The sequence below is a fragment of the Solanum pennellii genome, chromosome 8, assembly GCF_001406875.1.
Source record: "Solanum pennellii chromosome 8, SPENNV200".
NCBI classification, from domain to species: Eukaryota; Viridiplantae; Streptophyta; class Magnoliopsida; order Solanales; family Solanaceae; genus Solanum; species Solanum pennellii.
In genome coordinates, this window is record NC_028644.1 from 57,912,354 (window position 1) to 57,935,039 (window position 22,686).

A 22,686-nucleotide genomic window follows, 5' to 3' on the forward strand; every position below is an offset into this window, starting at 1 on the left:
AGGGGGGGGACAGGGGTCTGGGGAAGTTGATGAAACTTTCAGTAAATTGTCTAATAATTCCTGGGTATTTTTTGAGTATATATAAGCTCCACTACAGTGTACATCATAGAGAAAGCACTTTACTCATAAGAGCTGCTTTTACCACAAGCTTATTCCACATGTGAAAAGCCTCCGCCAGTCTCAGCCCGAGTCCTGCATACATAGGTGCCATCGTTTAGTTGACTCATGGATTGTTGCAGAAGAAAGCAACACCAAATTACAGGATTCAACAGGGGGCAGGAAAGGGGTCACAAGGGAGATGCTAGGATTAGATTGCACCAGAAAGGAAAGAAGGCTGCAGCTTGATTTACATTTATATATGGGGAAGAATGGATTATAGAAGGTGAGCAGATTTGTGCCAAACAACACATAACTTGCTCATAAGAAAAAGATCATACAAACATGGTCACGAACATTTTTATGCCTCAATAAATGCAGGACTTGCTCAGGTTAAAAGTACAGAAATTCATTCCAGGAAATGTGTGGCATTAATTATGAGAGCATTGTGCTGACATTCTCATCAAGCTTGGATTTGGGCAAAAAGGTCTTGGTTTTTGCCTTCTTTCTGTAAACCTCTCCACCTCACTCATGTTAGAACTTCCATCAAAGTTACAAAAGCAGAAACAGAACCACCTTGGGGTTATCATATAAAAATCGAAAAAATTTGGCATATCCTATCTTTCCTTGCAGGGTTGACACCACACATTTGAACAGACAACTGTTAGGTCAGTGTCCCAAGACCATCTGCTTAAGCTACTAGCTGCTATGAACAGGATTGGTTGAAATTTTCTAGTAGACTCTGGAATCTAAAGGGCTCGGGTTGATAGGACTAAGACACAATACTTGAAGTGCAAGTACAATGACGTGACTTACGAGGCAGATGTGGACGTGAAGTTCGATACACAAGTCGTCTCCAAGAGAAAAGGTTTTAAGTATCTTGGGTCAATAATCCAAGTAAATGGAAAGATTGACAATGTTGCATATCGTATTGGAGCTGGGTAGCTGAAATAGAGGCTCGCATTTGATGTATTGTGTGATAAGATTGTGACACCAAGACTTAAAAGGTAAGTTCTATAAAGTGCTTGTTAGACCAGCTATGTCGTACGCGGAAAGTGTTCCGAACAAAAACTCACACGTCTAGAAGATGAAAGTAGTGGAAATGAGGATGTTGAGATAAATGTGTGCGCATACTAGGAGATATAGGATTAGAAATGAAGAAATTCGGGACAAAGTGGAAGTGACTTCCATGGAAGACAAGACGATGAAATCAACGTTGAGATGGTGCGAACATGGGAAGAGGATATGCATAGAGGCCCCACTGAGGAGGTGTGAGAGGTTGATCGTTGAAGGAGGATAAAAGTGGGTTGAAGAAGTATTGAGGAGAGGAGATTAAACAGGATACGGCACAAGTACAACTTATTGAAAACATTCATAGACAAAAGGATATGAAGGTCAAAATCCGGGGTAGAAAGTTAGTAGGTAGTCAACACTGTCTAATTTTTCTTCTCAATATTCTTATTATTGCTCTCCTATAATCTTATTCTTCGATATTTATTATTACTAGTTGCTTCCTTTGCTGGTTGTCGTAGTAGTTGTTTCTAATGTCTTTTCTGACGCTGTTACCATGTTCCTGATATTTTTTCCCTTTTTTGTTTTCTAGAAGTAATGTAAATGTACATGTGGAGAAGTTTAAGGCTGGTCTATGCAAGTCAATGAAAAAAAGTAAAGTGCACCAGGCTAGAACACTTTCTGTTGAAAAGCTTAAGCATTATCCACAGCCAGCAAAATATGTAACCACCTCATGCATTTAGGATTGTGAACACTAATACCCCCCTCCACCAACTTATTTAATGTAATTTCTATTTTTGGGGGCTATCTCAAAATATTTGACAGTAGAATTATTCCAAGTATTTCAGCTGGAATAACCACGTATCTGTGGTATTCTTAGTTCCTTAACAGTTGGAATAGCTATGTATCTGTGGTATTCTTAGTTCCTTAAAAGTTGGAACAGCTATGTATCTGTGGTACTCTTAGATCCTAAAAAGTTCCCCTTAATAGCAATAGGGGTGCCCGATTCAGCAGGTGCAATCAACCATGTCCCTACTCTGTTCTCCTTTACTTTAGGGGAGCACTAAAATGCGACCTCAATCGGATGTGGGTATCAAATCCTGCCGTTGAGATGTCCATCAACTAATAAAATTATTTTGAACAACCTTTTTGATAAGTAAAGTAATTCTGTTGAAATTATTTGAGCCAACTTTTAGAGTATCAAGAACTAAAATTCATTTGATAAATAATAGTTTAAATTTGATAAGATAATTTCTCCAGCCCTTTTCAACAATTACAATAGTGTCTTCTTTTTCCACTACTTTATATAATAAACAAATCAAACAAACATTTCAACCTCCATGCTATCAAAGAATGGGATCGAGGGAGTTTTAGACTGATACTCAATATGCAGTGATCTGACATCGGGGATTGCCAAAGTGAATTTCATACTGATACTCAATATGCAGCAATCTAACACGATTCAGATTCTCTCTAAAATTAGACATGATACTACCTGAAGGGATTTTCTCTTAATAATCAAAGATCCAACTAATAATTCACATCCTACCAAGTGAACCATTTCAAAAAATCCAAAAAATAACTAATGTTGAATTTGCATTCAATTGAACAGCCAAAGTAGGAATTAGCAGTACAGAAACTACACACACAATATCTTTATAAAAGGAAGACAGCAACTCACTTGTGATCAGAGGGGTTAGGCATAATCTCATAAACAATATTTGCAACAACGTCCCTCTTCATCTGTACACAATTATTTTGGAAGTAAATCAAGATTATCTGAAGCAAGTTACCATGGAATTCAAACATATTTCACTAAAGATACCTGTGTGGCTTCTCCTTTCAAGCCAATATACTGTATTCGTGTTGTATCAGCACCAAAATTATCAGGGAAATGCAAAGTGATATTTCCCACACTTTGAAACCTAGAATACCTGAATGGATATTAACAGACAGCATGAGACAACCAAAATAAATCAGCCAGAATATAAACAACCTTCTATTACTCTGAACAATTTCGCTCAAAGAAAATATAAGAAATATTATATTAAAATGATTGTACTTATGAAATATAAATGTCCATGTGTGCACAATGCACATGCATGCATTGGAACAATTCCGAAATTGCAGCTACAAAATTGACACAGAGACTATGCAGCAGCAATTTTATGGATAAAGGAGCAAAATACCTTGTCTGGTACTCTAAAACTCCTTGCAAATTCTCAGCTAAATCCCATTCCTTACAAGTAAAATGAATATCAGAAAAAGTGGTTGGTAGAGGAGGAGAGTTATATTCAAGGCCTCAAAACTTTCAAAAGCTAACTTAAAGAAGATACCTGAACAAGACTTAACAAAAAGAACAAAAGATATAAATTTATATATATACACAGACACACACATAAAAAAATACTATATAAGTACCTGAATCGCTTGCATAGATTGAGCATCTGAAAAATCAATGCCATCTCGATTGACAAATCTGGATGAATTGCAAAAGCGTGTTTGAGGAGATGAAGATAGAACTTCTAGCATGCATGTGTTATGAAAGAAGAGTATATATGCCTGGGATTTCAAGAAATTTGTTGCAAGTGCAAGCAGCCTGAATGCACTAGCCAAAAGAAAGGGAACATATACAAGATCCTCTCCAGCTACAATCTACTGCTCAACAACTTTACCAGCAACTTATGGACTGTATAATGCAAGAAGTGTTAATAATATACTCACGCCCTCATCTTAGATGGACTTGTTCCATCAGCACCACCAACAATAGCTATGCTCTTGATTTTAACATCTGCGGTGAACCTATCATGATTAAAATCAGCCAACTATGAATGTAAGATGATAGTAACATGGAGGTGCTGGATGATTAAGAAATGACAATCAAAATTTAAAGACACTTTTCCGTTCTCAAACCACTTTGAAGATAAACCAGTTCCCCTATTTCGGTAACATGATCACACAATTTGATATTACCTTTTTTTGACAAGTGATGACGAATTTTATTATAAGGATATCAAGCACTAAGCTAGTGCTACAAAATATAGTTACATATTGTGCAGTTCCTCAATTCTATCTAACATAACATCGAAGTCTCGTCTAAAATCTAGGTTGCACCAATAAGCTAGCAAAGGAAAAGCTCCAGATTTAACGACAAGAATGTTTCCTTTATGGCCACCAATAAGCTAGCAAAGGAAAAGCTCCAGATTTAAAGCTAAGAATGTTTCCTTTATGGCCTTAAAAAAATCTGTTGTTTCTTTCTGTCTAAACAGAAAAAATGCTATAGAGAACCATTTAAATATCCTATTGACCGAGTCAAGTTAACTTACGGATAAATTTCTATTATTCTAATCAAAAAGAGAGCTAATGCCAGAATAAATGAGCAATAAGAGACAGTAAATTTCATGCTACATGATATGCAAAGCAATCTAGCCCTATACAGTCTTTTAAATTGAAAGAAGAGGAGAGGAAAGGGGTACATTAATTTTTCTCAGTTGATTTTTGGGAGCAGATAAGCTGGCAGAAAGAGAGAAAAGGAGATAAGGCAGAAGGAGGAAAGGGGTACGCTAACTTTTCTCAATTAATTTTTGCTAGGAGATACAGGCAGAGAGAGAGAGAGAAATGGAGATAAATGCCGGTGAACAAAGTGTTATGTTTCGTTTTCCGAGTCTACATGTGGGTGAAGACGGAGAAAAAGGAGGAACCTCAAGACAATGGTTTATAATGCCATATAAGACCTTCAAATTATTATCAGGAGAAACTTCATCAAGGGAACTAGTATCAAATGGCATTCTGATAAGGAACGTATTTTTCATACTTATTCAAGAAGGAAGAAGTGAAGAAAGATAGGAGCAGATAATGATTCGCATCTTCTCAAATTCCTGGAGGTTTCACCCATGGAACATGAACAGTTCCTTACTGTTATTTAGAGTTATTTGGCAGTTCTTTATGGTTACTAGAAGTTATCTATCCTTATCCTAAATAGTTATGAAGTAGTTATAGTTATCTATTATATAATAGGAGATCTAGGAAATAAGTAGAGGGGTGGTAATATATCTTTTATATGCAGAAAAGGTTGTTCTAAGAGATAAGAGATACTTGTCTCCCTTTGTATTTCCTATTGTTCTTCGAGATACGAGATACGAGATACTTGTGTCTCTCTTTGTATTTCCTGTTGTTTCTTATTCAGTATTAAACATCGGTTTCTATCACATTCACTCCTTTCTTTTCATTCACCAATCAATCCAAAAGGAAAAAAATTGTTACTCCTCTCCCTCCTCATCCCTTTTTCCATTTACTCTCATTGTTTATAATAGAATTAGAACCAACCTTATATAAAAATCATCCTCTTATTATCAACAATATTTTGTTTTTGGCTTCTTGTTCATCATCCAGAACTTCAAGACTTTGTATCAATTATTTCTAAAAGATTTTTCCTTCATTTTCCTCAAAGAAACAAGTGCCTTAGGGGTAAAAGGATTGGAACAAACAACATCAAACGATGTTCAACAAGAAAGAAAAACTTGTAATTAGGGAAATAACTAAAAAAGGAAAAGCATCCAGAAAATTCAGTACTTTAGTTTTCTATTCAAATTACATAGAAATTATACTATCAGGTACTGAACATTTGCTGGGACAAGAGCCCTTTTTGAAGGTGACTGAGAGACGTGGAGGAAAAGGAATGTCAAAATGCAGGGTGAAAGGGATGCAGCCCAACATAAACAAACCAGACTTTTGTGCAAAAGCTTAATAAATAACAAAATTGACACTTACGGAATGAAAACAATCAGTTCCGGATCACCTTCATTGCTTTCCAAGTGGCCCTGTACCAAAGAACAAATCATAGTATAGAGACATCCAAAGAGAGAGAAAAAAGGAAAAAATTTTGAAAAATAATGGCAAGTTCATATATATATATGAAACACACATATACAACTGTGTATCAAAAAAGAGTTCATTTTTAGCCACTATGGTTAGCACTATGTCACCTTTGTTTAACCAATTTGATGAAAGACGATTGTTAGTTGCTACTATCAGAAAGAATATCAGTAGCCATGAGGTATTCCTTGGTTTATAACCTTCCTCGGTGATCTCATTTTAGCAAGTTGAATGCTAGCGAAATAGTCAATGATCTCACTTTTTTTATGACTGTGGTGTTTGGTTTTGATGCGACAATAAGATGTAATTTGTAAGAAGTAATTGTGTTGATAGGTTAATTTGTCACATTTACTTATGAAAGACAGAGATTGGTATTAGTCTGGATACAGCACATCATTCTTTAGATCTACTTAGTATTTTTTATCAACTCAAAAGTGTCCTTGCTCCAAAGAGAGTAGAAGATTTAATGATATATAAAGATCCAGAAATAACAAAGCACACCAGCACGCAGCAAAACTCTGTCCATCGTACAAACCTATTAAGCTTACCCAAGAAGGGAGCAAACTTTGCTACCATTTGGTTAAAGTGTCTCACAGGTACTAAAAGAAACCAATTTCAAAATCTACTTTTGGATATTGGGAGAGGTTATATAGAAAGAGTTCTGTTTTTGAGGAAGAATAATGTTGCAAATTTGAACACATATGACTTTATACATCTTTTTATTTATTGGCAGACAACTTCTCTTCCAGCCCAGGTAGACTTCTCCGTCTTGTTGATATAACCTTATGTTCTTACCAGAGTACGAAGACATGAAAGAAACTAAAAGAACATAGAACTAACAGAAAGTGGAGGCCCTTGAATGTGTAAAAATTGAAGAAGAAGAAAATCAAGAAGGATGACAATTTAAAACTACCTGAGACTATGAGACTTTCAATTACACTAACATCTAGTTGATGTTAAAAGCTCAGTTGCTCGGACTCTCCAAAAAGTTGCCCTACCCTTGTCAGATCCTCCAAAAATGCACTACTTTTGAAAGGATTCGACATGCACCCGATGACAGTTTTGAAGGTTAAAAGTGATATGGTGAAGAAAGATTTTCAATGTCAAGCAAACACTGTCAGCTAGATGCACTTACACATTGTTTTTATCACAAAAGCATCACATTTATGAAAGGAATTTCTCCTTAAATCAACTAAGTCTTTCAGATAAAGGTCAATCTAGAAAGCAAAGTCCAAGGTACATGTGTTAAGGCATATCATCACATAAGCTAATAGTAGGTTTAAAGGATATATATAATTCCAACAAGCACCAATTAAAACATGTTTGTTCATTTCCACTGGATCACTATGATAAGAAGACTATTGAAACTATTTATCTTGGAAATTATATCTGAAAAAATTAATCCAATATATTTCCTGCACAGACCAAGTCATCATTACAGTACAGACTACACGATAACAAAGTAGAAGGCCAAGAATGATGATTTTTCTAGATCCAGTCATTTTTTACTGAAATTACCTCAGAAGAATTCAAACGCTGCTCCCATGGTTTAAAAACTGATTTGACACTTCCCGTGACAGCCTCATTCAAAGCAGACACCTTTTGGCAACACAAAAGGAAGTGTAAGGAAGTTGAAGAAGCTAAGAAATCTATGCATAAGGTAATGTGAGAGTGTGAAATTAAAGAAGCACAAGTCTGAAGTTTAATCCTATTTCTAACAAGGCAACCATAAATGACAATGACACTGCCATTTTGATTTGAAATTTGTTCCATTTTGACAAGTAACTTCCTTACAACTTTCTCGGCCCTTAGAATTATACATTTATAAAATAGATGATCAATTTACCATGACCAACAAAAGAAATCCAACACACCAAATTTCTTGTTAAAGGTATATAGTGACACTATCTTTAGAACCACTCAAGACTCATTCAATAGAAGTTGTGTTGTCCACTAAGTTTTCTATCCCCACTCACTCCAAAACATCAATTTTGTATACATATAGAGCTTAACTAAAAAACAAGAGGCACAAAATAACTCTAAATTTACTACACGGGCTAGTTGCACTTGCACCTTAATTCCAACTTTAGATCATAATAGAAATACTAAAACAAGGGTTGTTCATTACAATACTAATACTAAAAACCTCCCCATTCCCCCGATTCCAACAAAACTAAAACCCTATATGGGAACTGACACTACAATCCAGCAGAACAAAATACCCAGCAGCTTTAATGTGCTGTATGAAACAATCGGATTGCAGTTCAATCAAGAATTAAAAAACCAACAACCCATTAAATCCCAAGTCGCCAAAAATAGTTGCGTCGAAGTGGGTTTATCCAGTATTAAGAATAAATATTAAAAATCCATGGGGAATCTGAAGGGTAATAAACAAGAAAACACGCAGAAAAACACCTTTGGAAGGTCGATATGCTTGAAGAGAGACCAATCAGAGGAACAGTTATGGTCGGCGCAATCGTGATCGTGCAGGCAAGCCATCCTTTGAGCAACTGATTTTCTCTCAATTCCAAATGAAAGCAAATGCTAGGAATATAACTTACTTTTCTTGATGGCTATCCTAAAACTGTCAGCAGTATTATATTTTCTGTCATTCTTTTATTTATTTTCCAAAGTCATCTAGGAATTGGATAGAGGCAAAATTCGAATCTCCGCTAAAAAAATTACACGATATATCAAATAAATTTTTTATATTTTTATACATATATTACTATCTAGTAATTACACTATTCTGTAATTATATTGTCTAGTAATTATACTGGAAATTATAGAGTGTAATTTTCTCATGCCAATTACATTAATTACCTCATCAAGTAATTACTTGTCCAACCAAACAGGAGAGACAATATAATTACTCTCAATTACATCAATTCAATAGGGTGTCCTTCGTAACAGGCCTTAAGTGTCCAATATTTAAAAAATATTTATAACATGTAGCAATATAATTCTTCTTTAACTATATATAACAATTTAATTAAATTAAATAAAGCGTATTCTTGTTCTTTTATATAAAAAAATTCTCATCCACTATTTTCTCTCTCAATGTTTCTCTCAAAATTCGTTGGTATTATCTCTATGTCTTCTTATGTGCGATTTTCTTTACAATCAGGGGCAATATTTACTTTCCTAGCTTCTTAACCACAACTTTCTACAACATTCACTCTAATTTTTTTTGTTTAGAAATTTAGTGATGTCTATTTTCAGTTATTGTCAAATTATGAAGTATAAGTGAGTGCAAATTCGAAACAATCAGTGAACTGTGACTTTTGGGTGCAAAATTATTGTAACACCCTGAGAATTATTCTAAGTGAAGACCCGAATGATTTTTTATTTACATGTAAGATCGTAACAGGTGATTCTTAAATTGACCATACGCGTAAAAGTAAATTCTTTAGCGTGTGAATGATTTTGGATATTAATTAAGGTCTAGAAACTCCTAGCACAAAGTTGAGTGAAAAATTTCCATACCGATTAAGTTTTAATTTAAGTTTATCTTTGGATCAACATCAAATGAACACATCTTTTGGAATATAAAGAGTTGCATGTCTCATAACCTATCAAATTAAGGTATTTGAATCTTTTCTCCAATGCCACCAATTTTGCCTCAATCCAAGTCTTGAGTACTAAAAGTTATGATCATTTTAGTAACTAGATACAATGTAGTGATGAATTAGCCGACAGAAAAATATTTAAAATAGTCTTTTTACCTTTAAGAAACCCCTAAACGATTTTTTTTGGCTAATTAAAGACCTAAAACAATCAGGTCTTCGTCTCTTAATTCATCATTCTCTTCTCTATCAAACCTTAAGGAAAAATCAAAGTAAAAGACTTCATTCAAGATTCTTCTTCAAGGTAAATCTTTTTTCAAAAATTTCATTCTTTCCAACTCAAATTGTTCCATACAATTTTTCTTGATTGTTTACATTCAAGATAGAGTTTCAGGGCTTCTAATCAACCTCTTCTTCAAGATTCTTCAAGAACCTTATTCTTTCATATATGTAAGTCTATCATAGTGTTGGACTAATCCATCCACACACCCTACATCTACTTTCAAATCAATAAAAGAGTAATCTAGGATTCTATCCCTAGATTTGAGTATTCTTGAGATAAAGCTGATTTGAGTTCTTAAGTTCCTCTTTCTTTTTGAAATTATATTCTCTATAATTGAATTGATATATGTTATGCATTGAGATTCTTGAGTTGATTCGTTTATGTCTATATTTCAACATGAAACCTATGAATTAAGTATTTTTTAGATGAGTAGTATCGTTGAGTTCTGATTACTTAGTTTTCATATTGCTATTAAGATCCCTAAGTTGAGTCGTTCATGTTCATAATTCCACATTCATGAACCCCATGATTTGAGTTATAAATTTTGAAAAGTTATTTAAAACTAATGCTTGAGTCCTTAGACTGGCTTTTGAAAAAGTAAAAAGGAGTTTTGAGAAAGGAATTTCTAAAACATGATTAGTATGACAATTGTGTATGTCATTAATATAAGAGCAGTATGATATCTAAATATATACCATCAACGTTTATGCAGTATGACTTTCCGAGTCATAAATGATCATATGAAAATATATTTTTATATGTTTTTTGAGAAAGAGTTTCAAGTATGAATTGAGTAGGACTATAAGGGAACTATGTATTCCTAGAGGCATCAATTTTTACATTAATAAAAGATAAATTGAGATTTCTAAATGAGTTATGAATTCAAAAGATATTTCAAGAGCAGTTACCTCTTTTAAGAGGGTAGTTTGAGCAATTATCTCAAACCAAAGGAGGAGTTATGTTTTTAAATATATGAGTTGTGTATATGTTATTGGGAATAGTATTGAGCACCGATATGGGGACAAGTTCAGACAACTTAAAGTCCCCATAAACCATGTACTTCAACATAGAAAGGGTCATAAAATCTAGATGACTCTTTATTGCTTATTAAGCATATCTTAGTGGATCTAGTTAGTTGATATGTTCTATATTCCGACAATATATAAGGCAGTTATGGTAGTGTTGACGCTCAATTTTGGACCTCCACAATATAAATTAATCATCGAGTTTCTTAAATTTCAAACGAGTTGAAATAATTGGCTTCATAAAATTCAAAATATTTTTAAAGTCTTTTTAGAGTAGCTTTAGTCGCTATTTATTATTTTTAAGAGATACATATATTTTTAATATGTTTTATATACTTAGTTTATTTTATAAATATACGAAAAATCGTCTCACAAAAATTTTAGTTTTACTTAACACTTTACTGAATTAATTTTGTCTAAATTTTAAGAAGCTTGCTAATTAATGAACGTCAATTCTTTTTTTATTTAAATTTTAATCAAATTTTCTAATCAAACTCAATTTGCTTACATTCTAAATCCATTTGGCTATAATTGCAATCTAATTGCCAAATTTATCAATTCAACATCGGGCCATTTTAATCCTACCCTTAGATCCATTCTCAAACCAATCCAGGCCTAATTACATTCCCTCCCAGCTGAATTTCAACCCAGCCCACTCTTATTCCCTTCCTAAACCCGACCCATCCCTTTTCTTTTTCAAGAAAAAAGACCTAGCAATTAGTAGTCGGCCGACTCGTATTCACGTTATTCCTTGTCATGCGCGAAGAGCCCAAAATCGATCGAGCTCACTCTCGAACAACCCAGAATTGCGAGGCTCAACTCGACTGTGTTGTTTTCTCCCTCTCTCCCCTATCATCCATACGTGAGCAGTGTTAGGTGGAACAATCTCCTTCCTCGACCGTCCTCGCTCTGAAATCGGACGACTCCGTTAAGTTTTTCGTTGAAGGTTGTGCAAACGTACAGGAGACAACTCCTCAACCTTATTTCAAAAAGGAAATTTGAATTTCAAATTCAAATTAGCTCTAAGTTTTCAACCCAATTTCCCTTCCTTTTTGCTCTAATTTTCATCTATAACAAACTTCTTCTTCTTATTTATTGAGGTTGGTCGGGGCTGGGAGAAAAACAGGAAGAAAATTGGGAAGAGATGATATAAAAAAGGTTTGGTAAAAATAGAATAGGGAAGTCGAAATTTAGGCTGAGAACATTGTTTTCTATAACATCGAATTCACACAACTTTGAGTCTTAGTTTTTGATTTTATTTTTTGTTCATCGGAGTTTTCCTCGGAGCTTGTCGGAGTTCATCTATTAGTGGTGGAATCGTCTCTAGTAGCTAGAGTTCTCAGTTCGTTGCTTCGGAAAAGTTATATAACTTCACCTTTCTTAAATCTCTCTTTGCTTAAGTTGATTGTTTGGTGGTGATAGTTGTATGAAGATTAGAGTTCATTGTTTTGGTTGAAATATTGGTCTTTGCTTACTTAGGTTGGAATATGATTTGAATACGGGTGAGTGAATCTTAAAGTATCTTTTTAGTCGATTTCTTTATCTCAATTGTTGGGTATATAGCAAGAATTGATGGGAAATAAAGGGAGAGTAATTTGAAAAGTTGAGAACTTGAAGAGTTGGGAACATGAAAAGTTCTTTTATGCTTTAATGAAAAGACATTTGTCCCTCATGGTGGTGGAAAGAACAATAGGAGAGTTTAAATACAGAAACACTCCTATTAATTGTTAAAAAGGTTGGAAAGAGGGACCCCTCACGCCGTCGTCGTCGCTCGTCTCGGCTACGCTTTGGCTTCAGCTTCGGCTTCGACAAATGATCGAGAGATTATTTTTTGGACAAAATTTGTTTTACTTATTTAATTATTTATTTATTTATTAATTAATTAAATGGCCAAAAATGTTTTCAATTAATTAATTGATAACAGAAACGTTTTCAGTTATTTAGTTGAAAATTAACCGAAATGTTTCAAATTTTTAGTTGACTAACCCGACCCGACTCGGATCCGCGCGCGATTCATTTTATTTGAACTTTTCCGTTTTATTTAAATTTCCCGTCATGACTGTTCTGAAAGGTTGCAACTTTCAGGAACGGTCAGTACCATTTGAAAGGTTGCAAACTTTCATTAATTGTCGTGTTATTCTGAAAGGGTTGCAATCTTTCGGAACCTGTTCTTCTTGCCTATAAATACCACTCGTTCTTCAGAATATTTCCTCACGAATTTTCTGATCTTTTTCTTCTTCTTCTGCACAAATTCTTCGTGTACTTTCCTACTGTGGATTGGTTCGCTGACAGTAGAGTTTTTTGTATCTACACTCTGTTGATTAAGACCATTTTACCCTGGAGGTTATATTTCAAATCAAACCTCGGATACTAGAAGGGAATAATTTTCTTAAGGGGACACTGTGAGTTCAGTGGACTTTATCTTTTTTCGATTTAAATTTTTTTTTCCAGATACTGGTATGTTTTTACAGATTTTAGTTTTTTGTGAATTAAATTTATGTTCATCTCTCTTACTGCTTCTATAAATTTCAGTTTCTTCGTGTTTCTGAACAATTTATTAGAATCAGTAATTTTTGGTTTTATAACACAGATTGGCAACATCGATTTGTTTCGAATTTTTATGCTAGTTTTGGTTTGCGTCTGTTTGTTGTGAATCTGCATGAGTAAGTCACTATTGAACATGTTTATTAAGTTTAGGAATGTACAAGTCGATATAGCTTAATGGTTCAAACACATGTTTACTTCAAGGATACATTCTTTAAGTCCCTCCCTGCTCATCAATTTTATTCCTATTTCTATTACTAAAAACATGAAAAAGTTTGTCATTTCTTTTCTTCCCTTTGTCTCATTAAATATCGTCAAATTTCTATTCTCTTGTGAACATTGTTTTCAAGCTAGAAGTTTATTTCATTTTAGCTACTTTTTTTCCCGTTGTTTTCTTCCCAAAAAACAAAAGCAAAATTCCACAACTAGTTAATATGGATTTCGTATGTTGTTTTTCTCCTGCTCAATGTCGTTACAGTTGATTAGGTCGCCTATCACGATTGTTATTTCGTATTTCATTCTAAAATATTAAAAAAAAAATCTGATTTAGCCATTTAAGAGATGACTATAGATTTTGATGAACTACGATAATCCTCTTAAGAGTTTGTCTAGGTGTTAATATCTAGTTATTTTTCATTTCTGGAATTGAGATTGATCGTTTGTACCTTATTCTTTCTTCAAGCGTCATCTCTTTGTCGTTTATCCTTGATAACGGTCCTTTTCATTTTTTTTGGTTATTGAAAGCATGAGGTATTTATATAAATTAGTGAATTTTGGTTGTACATATGTTTCGTTGACGGCCATAATATTAATTTGTTGTGTGAAATGATCACGTACTTTCCTAATTACTTCTTCAAGTTGTGATGCTCCTTGTAATGTTGGTTAATATTTGTTGTTGTAGATTATTTTTTAATGTCAAGACATTAGCTTAGGTAGTCTGTATCTTATTATTAACGTGTCTTGAGTACTTAGTGTCTTCGGAATTTGTATCCCGCTATTTGGATCCATTTTGTTTGAGTTCGATCAAATTATTTGCTTTATATTGGTTTAGGGACTGCTATGATTTGATTTAAATGTGTTGTTACTTTATTATCGTTGGGTACTGATCTTTACCATCATTTTATTGCATGTGAAATTTGTCTGAGTTTACCATGAACTCCTATTCTTTCCCCCGCATTTTTGGGAAAGCCATAAAGGCGGCCAAAAAGTGGAATCGAAGAATAAGTCAATGAATTTGACATGCAGGTGTTCGGAATAGATATACGAGATTGTATACACTAGTATATATTTAGTGTATACGAAAGAGGGAAAATGTGCCAAAAGCCCACCATATGTTTTTTGTTACTTTTGGGCCTAAGCCCCTTGCATTTTAATTATTATTATTTGATAGTCGTTAAGACATGTATAAAAGAAAGAAAAAATTACTAAACTACACTACTTTAATTTATCTAATTCCATTAATTTCTCACTAATTTATTAAATTTCAAAAATCCCTTTTTTTACCCCCCAATGATACTAATTAACTTTACACGTTGGAAACTTAAAAAGTTAAATTAACCTTCCCAAAGTTAGAAGTTACCGTCCCAAGTAAAATTTAATTCCATTCCCCCAAAAATCTCGCCTTCCCCAATTTTCTTCAAAATTTTCCCCCTAATTTTCAGTTACAATTGTAAATCAAATTTGAAATTCAAAATATTCTATGGATTATTATCAATATTCATTCGAATTTGAGTCCTAAATCAGGTATATCATCATCCACATTACTATTTCTTTAACTTTTTTCGGTTTTTTGCGTATTTACTGTGCTTGTTGTTCAAAAAATTATATTGTTGATTTACATAATCAAATTCTATGTAGATTTGAGTTCTTTATTGTTGCATCAAATTATTGTCATGACAAAACCAAGCTCTAGCAAGAAAAATTCATAAAAGAAAAACATGCATCTACTTCTAAAGACCCAAAACCCCCAAAGAAGAGGGGTAGAAAGGCGGCACCTCCTATTGTTCGACCAACATTACCAACGGTATGCAAATTTTTTTTTTCAATATACATCATGATTTTCATGTTGTTTCTTTAGTTAGTTGATTCTCATTTTTAAGTTTCGTTTATATTGTATATGGAATTTTGGTTTTTTTAGTTAGTCTGATGAATTATTTGATAGTATTAGTCTGATGAATTATATTGAGTATCGTTTTAATCTTATCATGATTTTTGTATATATTTGTTAGTATGCTCAATTATTTTTTATTAAGTATCATTTTTTTATGTGCTCATGATAGAATGATTCTTTGTTTTATTTTTACTTATATTTCGTATATATTAATGGGTAATAATTACTAATTACGTATAGATATGTTATAAGTATCAATTTGTATATCTACATAAAGTATCGGTTTTTGTTATAACAACATGATTTTGCATTCAATATAAGGTATCAAATGATAGTATATGTGTATCATACAGTCATACATCTGTTATTTAAGTATCATATTTATATGAATTATTGATAAGTATATAAAAATTTAGGTATCAACCATTATGTTTATATATCTAATTGAAATTGTGAATTTAAGTATCTTTTGATGTGTTGGACATGAAATTTAATGTATCAAAGAAATATATTTAACTTTATTGTTTCGTTTATATATAGTTTCAAATAGTATTTGTATGTAACGATCCAAAAAAAAGGGAAAAATAAATAAGAATAAATAATAGGTACTTAAGGTGATTTAATTATTAATTAAAAATCTGAAATTTTAAGGGCATAATGGTCCTTTTACGTATTAATTAAAATAAATCAGATTTGTATTAATCTAATTTAAATCCTATTTGACTAAGTCTTGAATTTAGTCTCCTAATCCTATTAACACTCTATCTCTCTCTCACGTTCTCCATATCTCCCTCTCACGTTGGTTTCTTCCAAAAATAATTTCAAGAACTGAAAATACATCAAGAGTTAATCACACTTGAAGAACTCACAAGAATTTTTAAGTAAAAGAAAAAGTAATCAAAACGTCAAGGCTAAGAGAGGTTCGTCGAGTGAGGTGTACGTTGAAGTAAATTGGGAGTGGTTTGGAGGAGTTTTCTGGGCAGCAACATCAACGTTTGAACATCGATTAAGGTATGGGTTTTCTTCTCTCTTGGCTCCTTTCCCAAGAGGCCCCTTACGATTCAAACTATTCATCTCGAAACTAATGTTGTTCCCCGTTGCATGCCCCTGTCACTAGCTCCCTATGATCTTAGGTTGGGTATTCTTGTTGGTAGAATTTAGGGATACTTGTTTATGGTGATGATCTCGTTTCGAGTAGTGTTCATGACTAAGTGTTTATATTTTGTGTCTTTTGGGAATATGAATGTAAATACGTATGTATTTGTGCAAGATTGTGATTATGAAGTTGAGTCTACTGTTATAGGCTGTTCATTGAATTATAATTATAAGTTGATTGAATGTAAAAAGGTTGGCTTACGACAATTGAGGTTTAAATGACTACCATATGTGAAAGTTTGGTTTATGCCAACAAATTGGCTAGCAAAAACTATGTCCAAAATATTATGTCCCAAAATGTGTGAAGTTATACTAACAAAGTAATACCAATCTCTACATCAATGAACTCATAACATAGGGTATGCCAATCAATGGGACATGTCCCAACATACCCTATCCACACGAACTTGTGAACGTAATAGAATTGAATAAGTAGTTATAACTTTCATAAAGAATCAAAGCTAGTTCATGAATCTATAATGCCAAAATAACTCCATAGCTTGGTCAAACCAAGCATTGAATTGTTCTTGTATGTTAATCAAAGATTAAAATTTCAAGTGTAATGAAAGTTTGGCTTATGCCAATAAATTTGTCTACAATATTATTTTCAAAATATGTAATAGAATTGGCTAATGATTCCATGAAATTATACTTGAATGAATTGCATGCCTTATGCCAATAAAATGGATAACAATTCATCGTCTAAGAGGGATGAATGAAATTGGCTATAATGTTATCTTTAAATAATTAAAATAGAAAATTTAATTCTTTCATGTAAATATTGAGATTTAAATTAGAATTCTAATTAAAATAGAAAATTAATTCTTTCATGTAAATATGGAGATTTAATTTAGAATTCTAATTAAAAATAGAAAATTTATTCTTTCATGTAAATATTGAGATTAAATTTAGAATTCTAATTTAAAATAGAAAATTAATTCTTTCATGTAAATTGAGATTTAATTTAGAATTCTAATTAAAATAGAAAATTTATTATTTCATGAAAATGTTGAGATTTAATTTAGAGTTCTAATGTTATGAATATTAGAAATAAAATCATTAAAAAAATATATAAATGATATCCAAGTGATTCAAGAATTGGGTTTCCGTGCCCAAACCTCCGTATTGATACATAAGTCATACGTAAGTAAAATATTCAAGAATAATGCCATCTACTTAGATCAAAAATCAAGATTTTGGCATATATACAAGATACATAAGTCTTGTAATACATAATCTTAGGAAAGTAAGAATCACTTAGCGAACTATGAATAAAGCCCCATGGCTTGTACGTATAGACACATAAGTCTAACATACATTCAAAAATAAGTGAACCTAAGGTGTACGTAATGAAATGATGAACCTTAGGAGGATTACTACAAGACAGCCAAAAACATTACTGCTAATAAAATGAAAGTGAACAAAGCCAAACCAATATGATATTCAATAAGCCCACTTTTTTGAGAGATGGGTACACGAAACTGACGAAGTTGCTTTGACTACAGAACCATGCGTGTCTGTTGGAGCGAATTGGATGATCGGGCCGAGGGCTGCCCCCTTCCCGGGAATCCTCCTTAATAGACGAAATATTCCTATTATGTCAATGCCAATTGAATCAATGTTATTAGCTGTGAATTCGAACTTTTTGGTATTTTCTGGTACGTTGTTATGAGCAGCTCTGGTGCTCGATCTTAGGTCTGAGGTATGGGTCGAATCATGATAAAGAAGGTTCGGTGGTTGTATAATTTCCAAGCGGAAAGTCGTATACTTTAAAAGTAGATGGAGTGATCAAGCGGCCCTTCTTGCGCCAACATACATCCAATGGCATAGAGTGATGCGTCAGTATGAACATGGAACTCCTTATTCCGTCAGTAGAGTGATTGCCAAAACCTAGGTATATTTTCGGAGAATAATAAGAAGAGACGGTTGTAGCTTTTAGAGACTATCCTCTGCAGCTGTAGCTACGTGGAAGCCATCCGATTTGCCACAAAGTGGTGACGAAACGTATAACTTGTACAAATCTTTCCATTTTCCAAGTCGATCCGATCCATTCGTTCGTAGAGCTATTTACTCGATCGCAGACATTTCTGGAACACCTCTAACAGAGGGGCAAATAGTCAATTTTGGCACTCGAGGGTCAATCTCCGTTCAGCCCGAGGAAACCTTTGCACGCCTTCGTTACCTTTTGGGAGGCCTACGCCCCATAGATACTGTCTACCTGAGACTGTTCGGACTTGCTTGAATCGATAGGCTTACCAGGCTTCTCTGTCTATTTAATTGATTTTGTTGCAGACTCTTCCCCACGCCTATTTCTTCCCCAAGACAAGAATGTCTATTCGTTTTTACCTTACGAACAAAGGCGACCATGGGGACCGGTTCCTTCTTTCTTTATGTTATGTCGGTTGCGGTGGAGGGCACTTAACCAGAGTTCTTGCGGGTAGGCTTCTCATTCCCGTTACGAGAATGAAATGACGCCCCAGCTTGACTCGAGACCAAGACTCCTTACAACTCGCACCAATCGCGGCACTGAGCGGCCAGATCATTGAAGAGGAATCAAAAATTCCTATCAAGTATGTCCCTCAAGAGAATAAAGAGAGAACCTTCCTCTACTGGAGAAAATGAAAAAGAGAATCTCACGAGTGTAAGATACGCTAAATGGCCAAGTGCATTGCCATATGATGAGATGAACTATGAAATGAAGAAATGAACATTCACGTAATAAGAGGTGAGTAACTATGAAAAACAAAGGTGTTAATAATGAAGAAAGTGGTGACAATCATGATGTGAGGCTAATGTATATGATGAGAGCAATCTCAAATGAGCCTAAGTAAATGTTACCAATACGCACTCACCAATGAGAGTGTAAGATAATGAAGAGACCAGTCTCTATGAACACTCTAATGAAAATATTGAGTTTAAAACACTTAATACTAATGATGAGATGAGAAATCATCTATTGAGCTGTGATGTCCTCATACTAGAAGCCAGCTTTCATGATGTATGAGTTGAATGTAATGGAACTTTATACTGAGCACCGATAGGCTAGCTATGAGTAGTGATGCCTTCTTTCGGGAAGCGCGGAGGTTTACATAACTCTCATGAGATGAGACTGTCCGGCTTGCCGGGTATGTGTCTCCATACATCTCCTAGTCTTTGAACCTATACAGCCAATATAGGGATCTGGCGGGGTTAAATTCCCATATACGCTAGCATGTTATTGAGTCACTTTGGCCGGTGATTCCACCTCTTTTCGGTGTGGGGGAGACACTGGATTTCATGATGCTCACATGATCTATGTTGATTAAAGTTAAAGTTCCCAATAAATGAATGAGGACAGCCTCAAATGAATCATATAAAGAAATGAATGATACCGAAGGTGTTAGGATAGGATAATCAAAAGGTGAGCTACATTCAGGTAATGACATTTGGTTATTCCTGATCATTGCACAGCAAACCCGATGAAAGTCTTAAATTACATCTTAGGTATAGCTGGTGTTCACACTGGCCTATGAATGAACTGAAATGAGGTACGTATGAATGAATGAAGCAGACTCTGTATTTCCTAAAGAAGGCTCCCTAGTTGAGGTCCCATATGTTGAGCCCTCATTTTGGAAAGTCTTAAGGTCAAGTCCATGATAACAAGGTCTCATGGCATATGAATGAATAATATGAAAGAAACTATGTGTTATATGTTTATGTGCTATATGAAGATGTTATGTGTTGTGTGTAGTACGATAATTATAATGATGCATGTCACTCTCATGGCATAACTTTCCCAATCTCAAATTGGCAAGTCCACTGACTTGACTTCCAAAAATCATGTTGTTAGGAAAGAGCTATTCTTTCTCATGCATGTCCCTGGTGTGTGCTTGCATATACCCATACTTAGTACAAGTGTGTACTAATTCCATACAAACATATACTTTTAGGTGCAGACACAGGTGGACAGTAGAGCTACAGGTTCATTCTTGCAGCTACCCGGACGTCAGCATTCATCCAGAGTTTGGTAGGTCCTCATGCTTTCGAGGATGCTACTGTTTTACATTCTAGCGTAGTTTTAGAGTCGAGCTAGTGGAGCATGTTCCACTAGCGTTTCTTTCCTGTTTTGGTTCAGACTTTGTATTGGTGCTATTTTGGCCGATATACAATTAATACTTAATGAATTATTTCTTTCAGTTGCTTATCTCTTAAATGTTAGATGGTTGATGATGAACGATTACGAAATATAAAGAAAATATTTAGCAAGTATATTTAAAGAATAAATTTTTTTTAATTTTCCGCTAAAATTAACCTATGTAAAGTAAGAATGACGTAAGTAGGCTTGTTTGCAACCTCTGAGAGGTCAACGACGCCGGTCGCGCCTGGGGTCTAGATTCCGGTCGTGACATTGTAAGTTTCATGTTAACATGTTAAGTTATATTTAGTATCAGTATTAGGCAATTTTTAGTATCTTTTAAAACAGAAACATTATTATATGCAGTCAATAGTTTAGAAACTTTTTATATATGTTATAATTTGATAAAATTTATTTGTTTTATTGCAGAACATGAATTACGTCATTAAACATATTCCAACTAATGCATTAAAGTTTGGTCCAACATATAACACGAATTTTGTTGAACACTTAGTATCATCTATTAAGGATGAAGGTATGAAATTATTTAAAGAAACAATTTTTGCACCATACCTATATATCCCTACATGCAATTACCAAGGCCAAATTATTAAATGTTTATACTTGTTAGAGATTGAGCATGATAATTTATATCAAGAGATTCACATTCGCCATGCCAAAAGGAATGTGTTGAAATTTAGTATCAGTGATTTTGCCATTGTTACTGGTTTGAGTTGTAAAGGTAATGTAAAGGACTTTACATATCCGGACTCAAAAACCAGTAGGTTAGTTGAAAAATATTTTCCTGATACTACATATAATGTTAATAAACAAAGATTGGTAGATCGGTTTATGGTAGGTGAATGAGACAATAATGAGGATGCCCTTCAGATGGCTATACTGTATTTTATTCATACATTTTTGTATTCCAACTTGGTGATACACGAATTCCTATTGAAGATTTCTCTATGGTGGAAGATGGTAGTTACCAACAGTTTCCTTGGGGAATAGTTGCTTTTCAAAAGTTAATGAAATCTTTTCAAAAAAAGTGCAAACCCTCCAAGAAGTTGTATCGGTTGAATGGATTTCCATATGCATTTAATATATGGATTTATGAATGTGCTTCTACGATAAATACCGATATTGTTGTCAAAGAAGGAAATGGTATACTGAGGATTTGCAACTGGCAAGTTGTTGGTTTGAAGCCCAAGTTTGAGTTGTTTATGGAAACAATTTTTTCAAAGGTAGTTAATTCAATACAACATTCTTAATTAATTATTTTAATTATGAGATACAACTTTAATATGTTTATTGTCATTAATTAATTGTTTGTTTGTTTTAGATTGAATGTTCTAACATTCAGCCAACTCCTGAGGAAATAGCATCACTTGGGTTACCAGATCACAATTATGTACCTCCAGATAATGATGATGTGCATCCGGAGGAGGTTCCTGGTTTTGAAGACTTAACAACAAAACCTCCAGATATTCTGTTAAAGAGAACATCAATAGGTGCTAATGTAGGAACAACCCCACCAAAACGGAAGAGAATAAAGGTTGTACATCCACATAAGTATGATCTATCAAGACATTCAAAACCACATAAGGAACCAGATCAGCAACCAGATCATTCATTCCAAAGTCCAGAACCACAATAAAAAGAATCTGAGAATGTATCTGGTGTTGGTGTTTCTCCAAATTCATTCAATGAAAAAACAAGTTTGGGAAGTTCAGAAATTGATGATTTGAAAAAGTTCATTAAGTCTTATGTAAGTAATCAAGTAATTTAAACTCTTATATGATTTACTGTTACTATTTATTATATGTTAATTTTGATTATAGGTTGACAAAAAATTTGGAGATCTTGATAGTAAAGTTGAAGCTCTTGAGGCATTAATAAAGAGTAAC

The 22,686-nt window shown here is 33.7% G+C and overlaps 2 protein-coding genes across 2 annotated transcripts; one reads left to right on the forward strand and one right to left on the reverse strand.

Annotated features, from left to right (window-relative positions):
• Positions 1–30: 30 nt before the first annotated feature.
• On the reverse strand, positions 31–8,581 carry LOC107027068 (PITH domain-containing protein 1). Its single transcript, XM_015228234.2, has 9 exons — positions 8,398–8,581; positions 7,501–7,581; positions 5,878–5,927; positions 3,832–3,909; positions 3,529–3,586; positions 3,297–3,346; positions 2,933–3,041; positions 2,789–2,850; positions 31–192 (listed from the first exon to the last, which is right to left on the reverse strand). The coding sequence occupies exons 1-9, from the start codon at positions 8,479–8,481 to the stop codon at positions 150–152; spliced, it is 615 nt and encodes a 204-aa protein (XP_015083720.1). The 5' UTR covers positions 8,482–8,581; the 3' UTR covers positions 31–149.
• A 13,166-nt stretch (positions 8,582–21,747) lies between these two features.
• Positions 21,748–22,436, forward strand: LOC107027756. Its single transcript, XM_027919310.1, has 2 exons — positions 21,748–22,023; positions 22,122–22,436. Exons 1-2 carry the CDS (start codon positions 21,748–21,750, stop codon positions 22,434–22,436), a joined length of 591 nt encoding a protein of 196 aa, XP_027775111.1.
• The last annotated feature ends 250 nt before the right edge of the window (positions 22,437–22,686 follow it).

Bases quoted from the DNA above. Each gene is read 5' to 3' on its own strand.
- LOC107027756 (XM_027919310.1), top strand. From the start codon at position 21,748: ATGGTGGAAGATGGTAGTTACCAACAGTTTCCTTGGGGAATAGTTGCT. The intron at 22,024-22,121 runs GTAGTTAATTCA...TGTTTGTTTTAG, and splicing joins TGGAAACAATTTTTTCAAAG to ATTGAATGTTCTAACATTCA.
- LOC107027068 (XM_015228234.2), bottom strand. From the start codon at position 8,481: ATGGCTTGCCTGCACGATCACGATTGCGCCGACCATAACTGTTCCTCT. The intron at 7,582-8,397 runs GTGTTTTTCTGC...TGTTGCCAAAAG, and splicing joins AGCATATCGACCTTCCAAAG to GTGTCTGCTTTGAATGAGGC. The intron at 193-2,788 runs GTGAGTTGCTGT...CTATGTATGCAG, and splicing joins CCTAACCCCTCTGATCACAA to GACTCGGGCTGAGACTGGCG.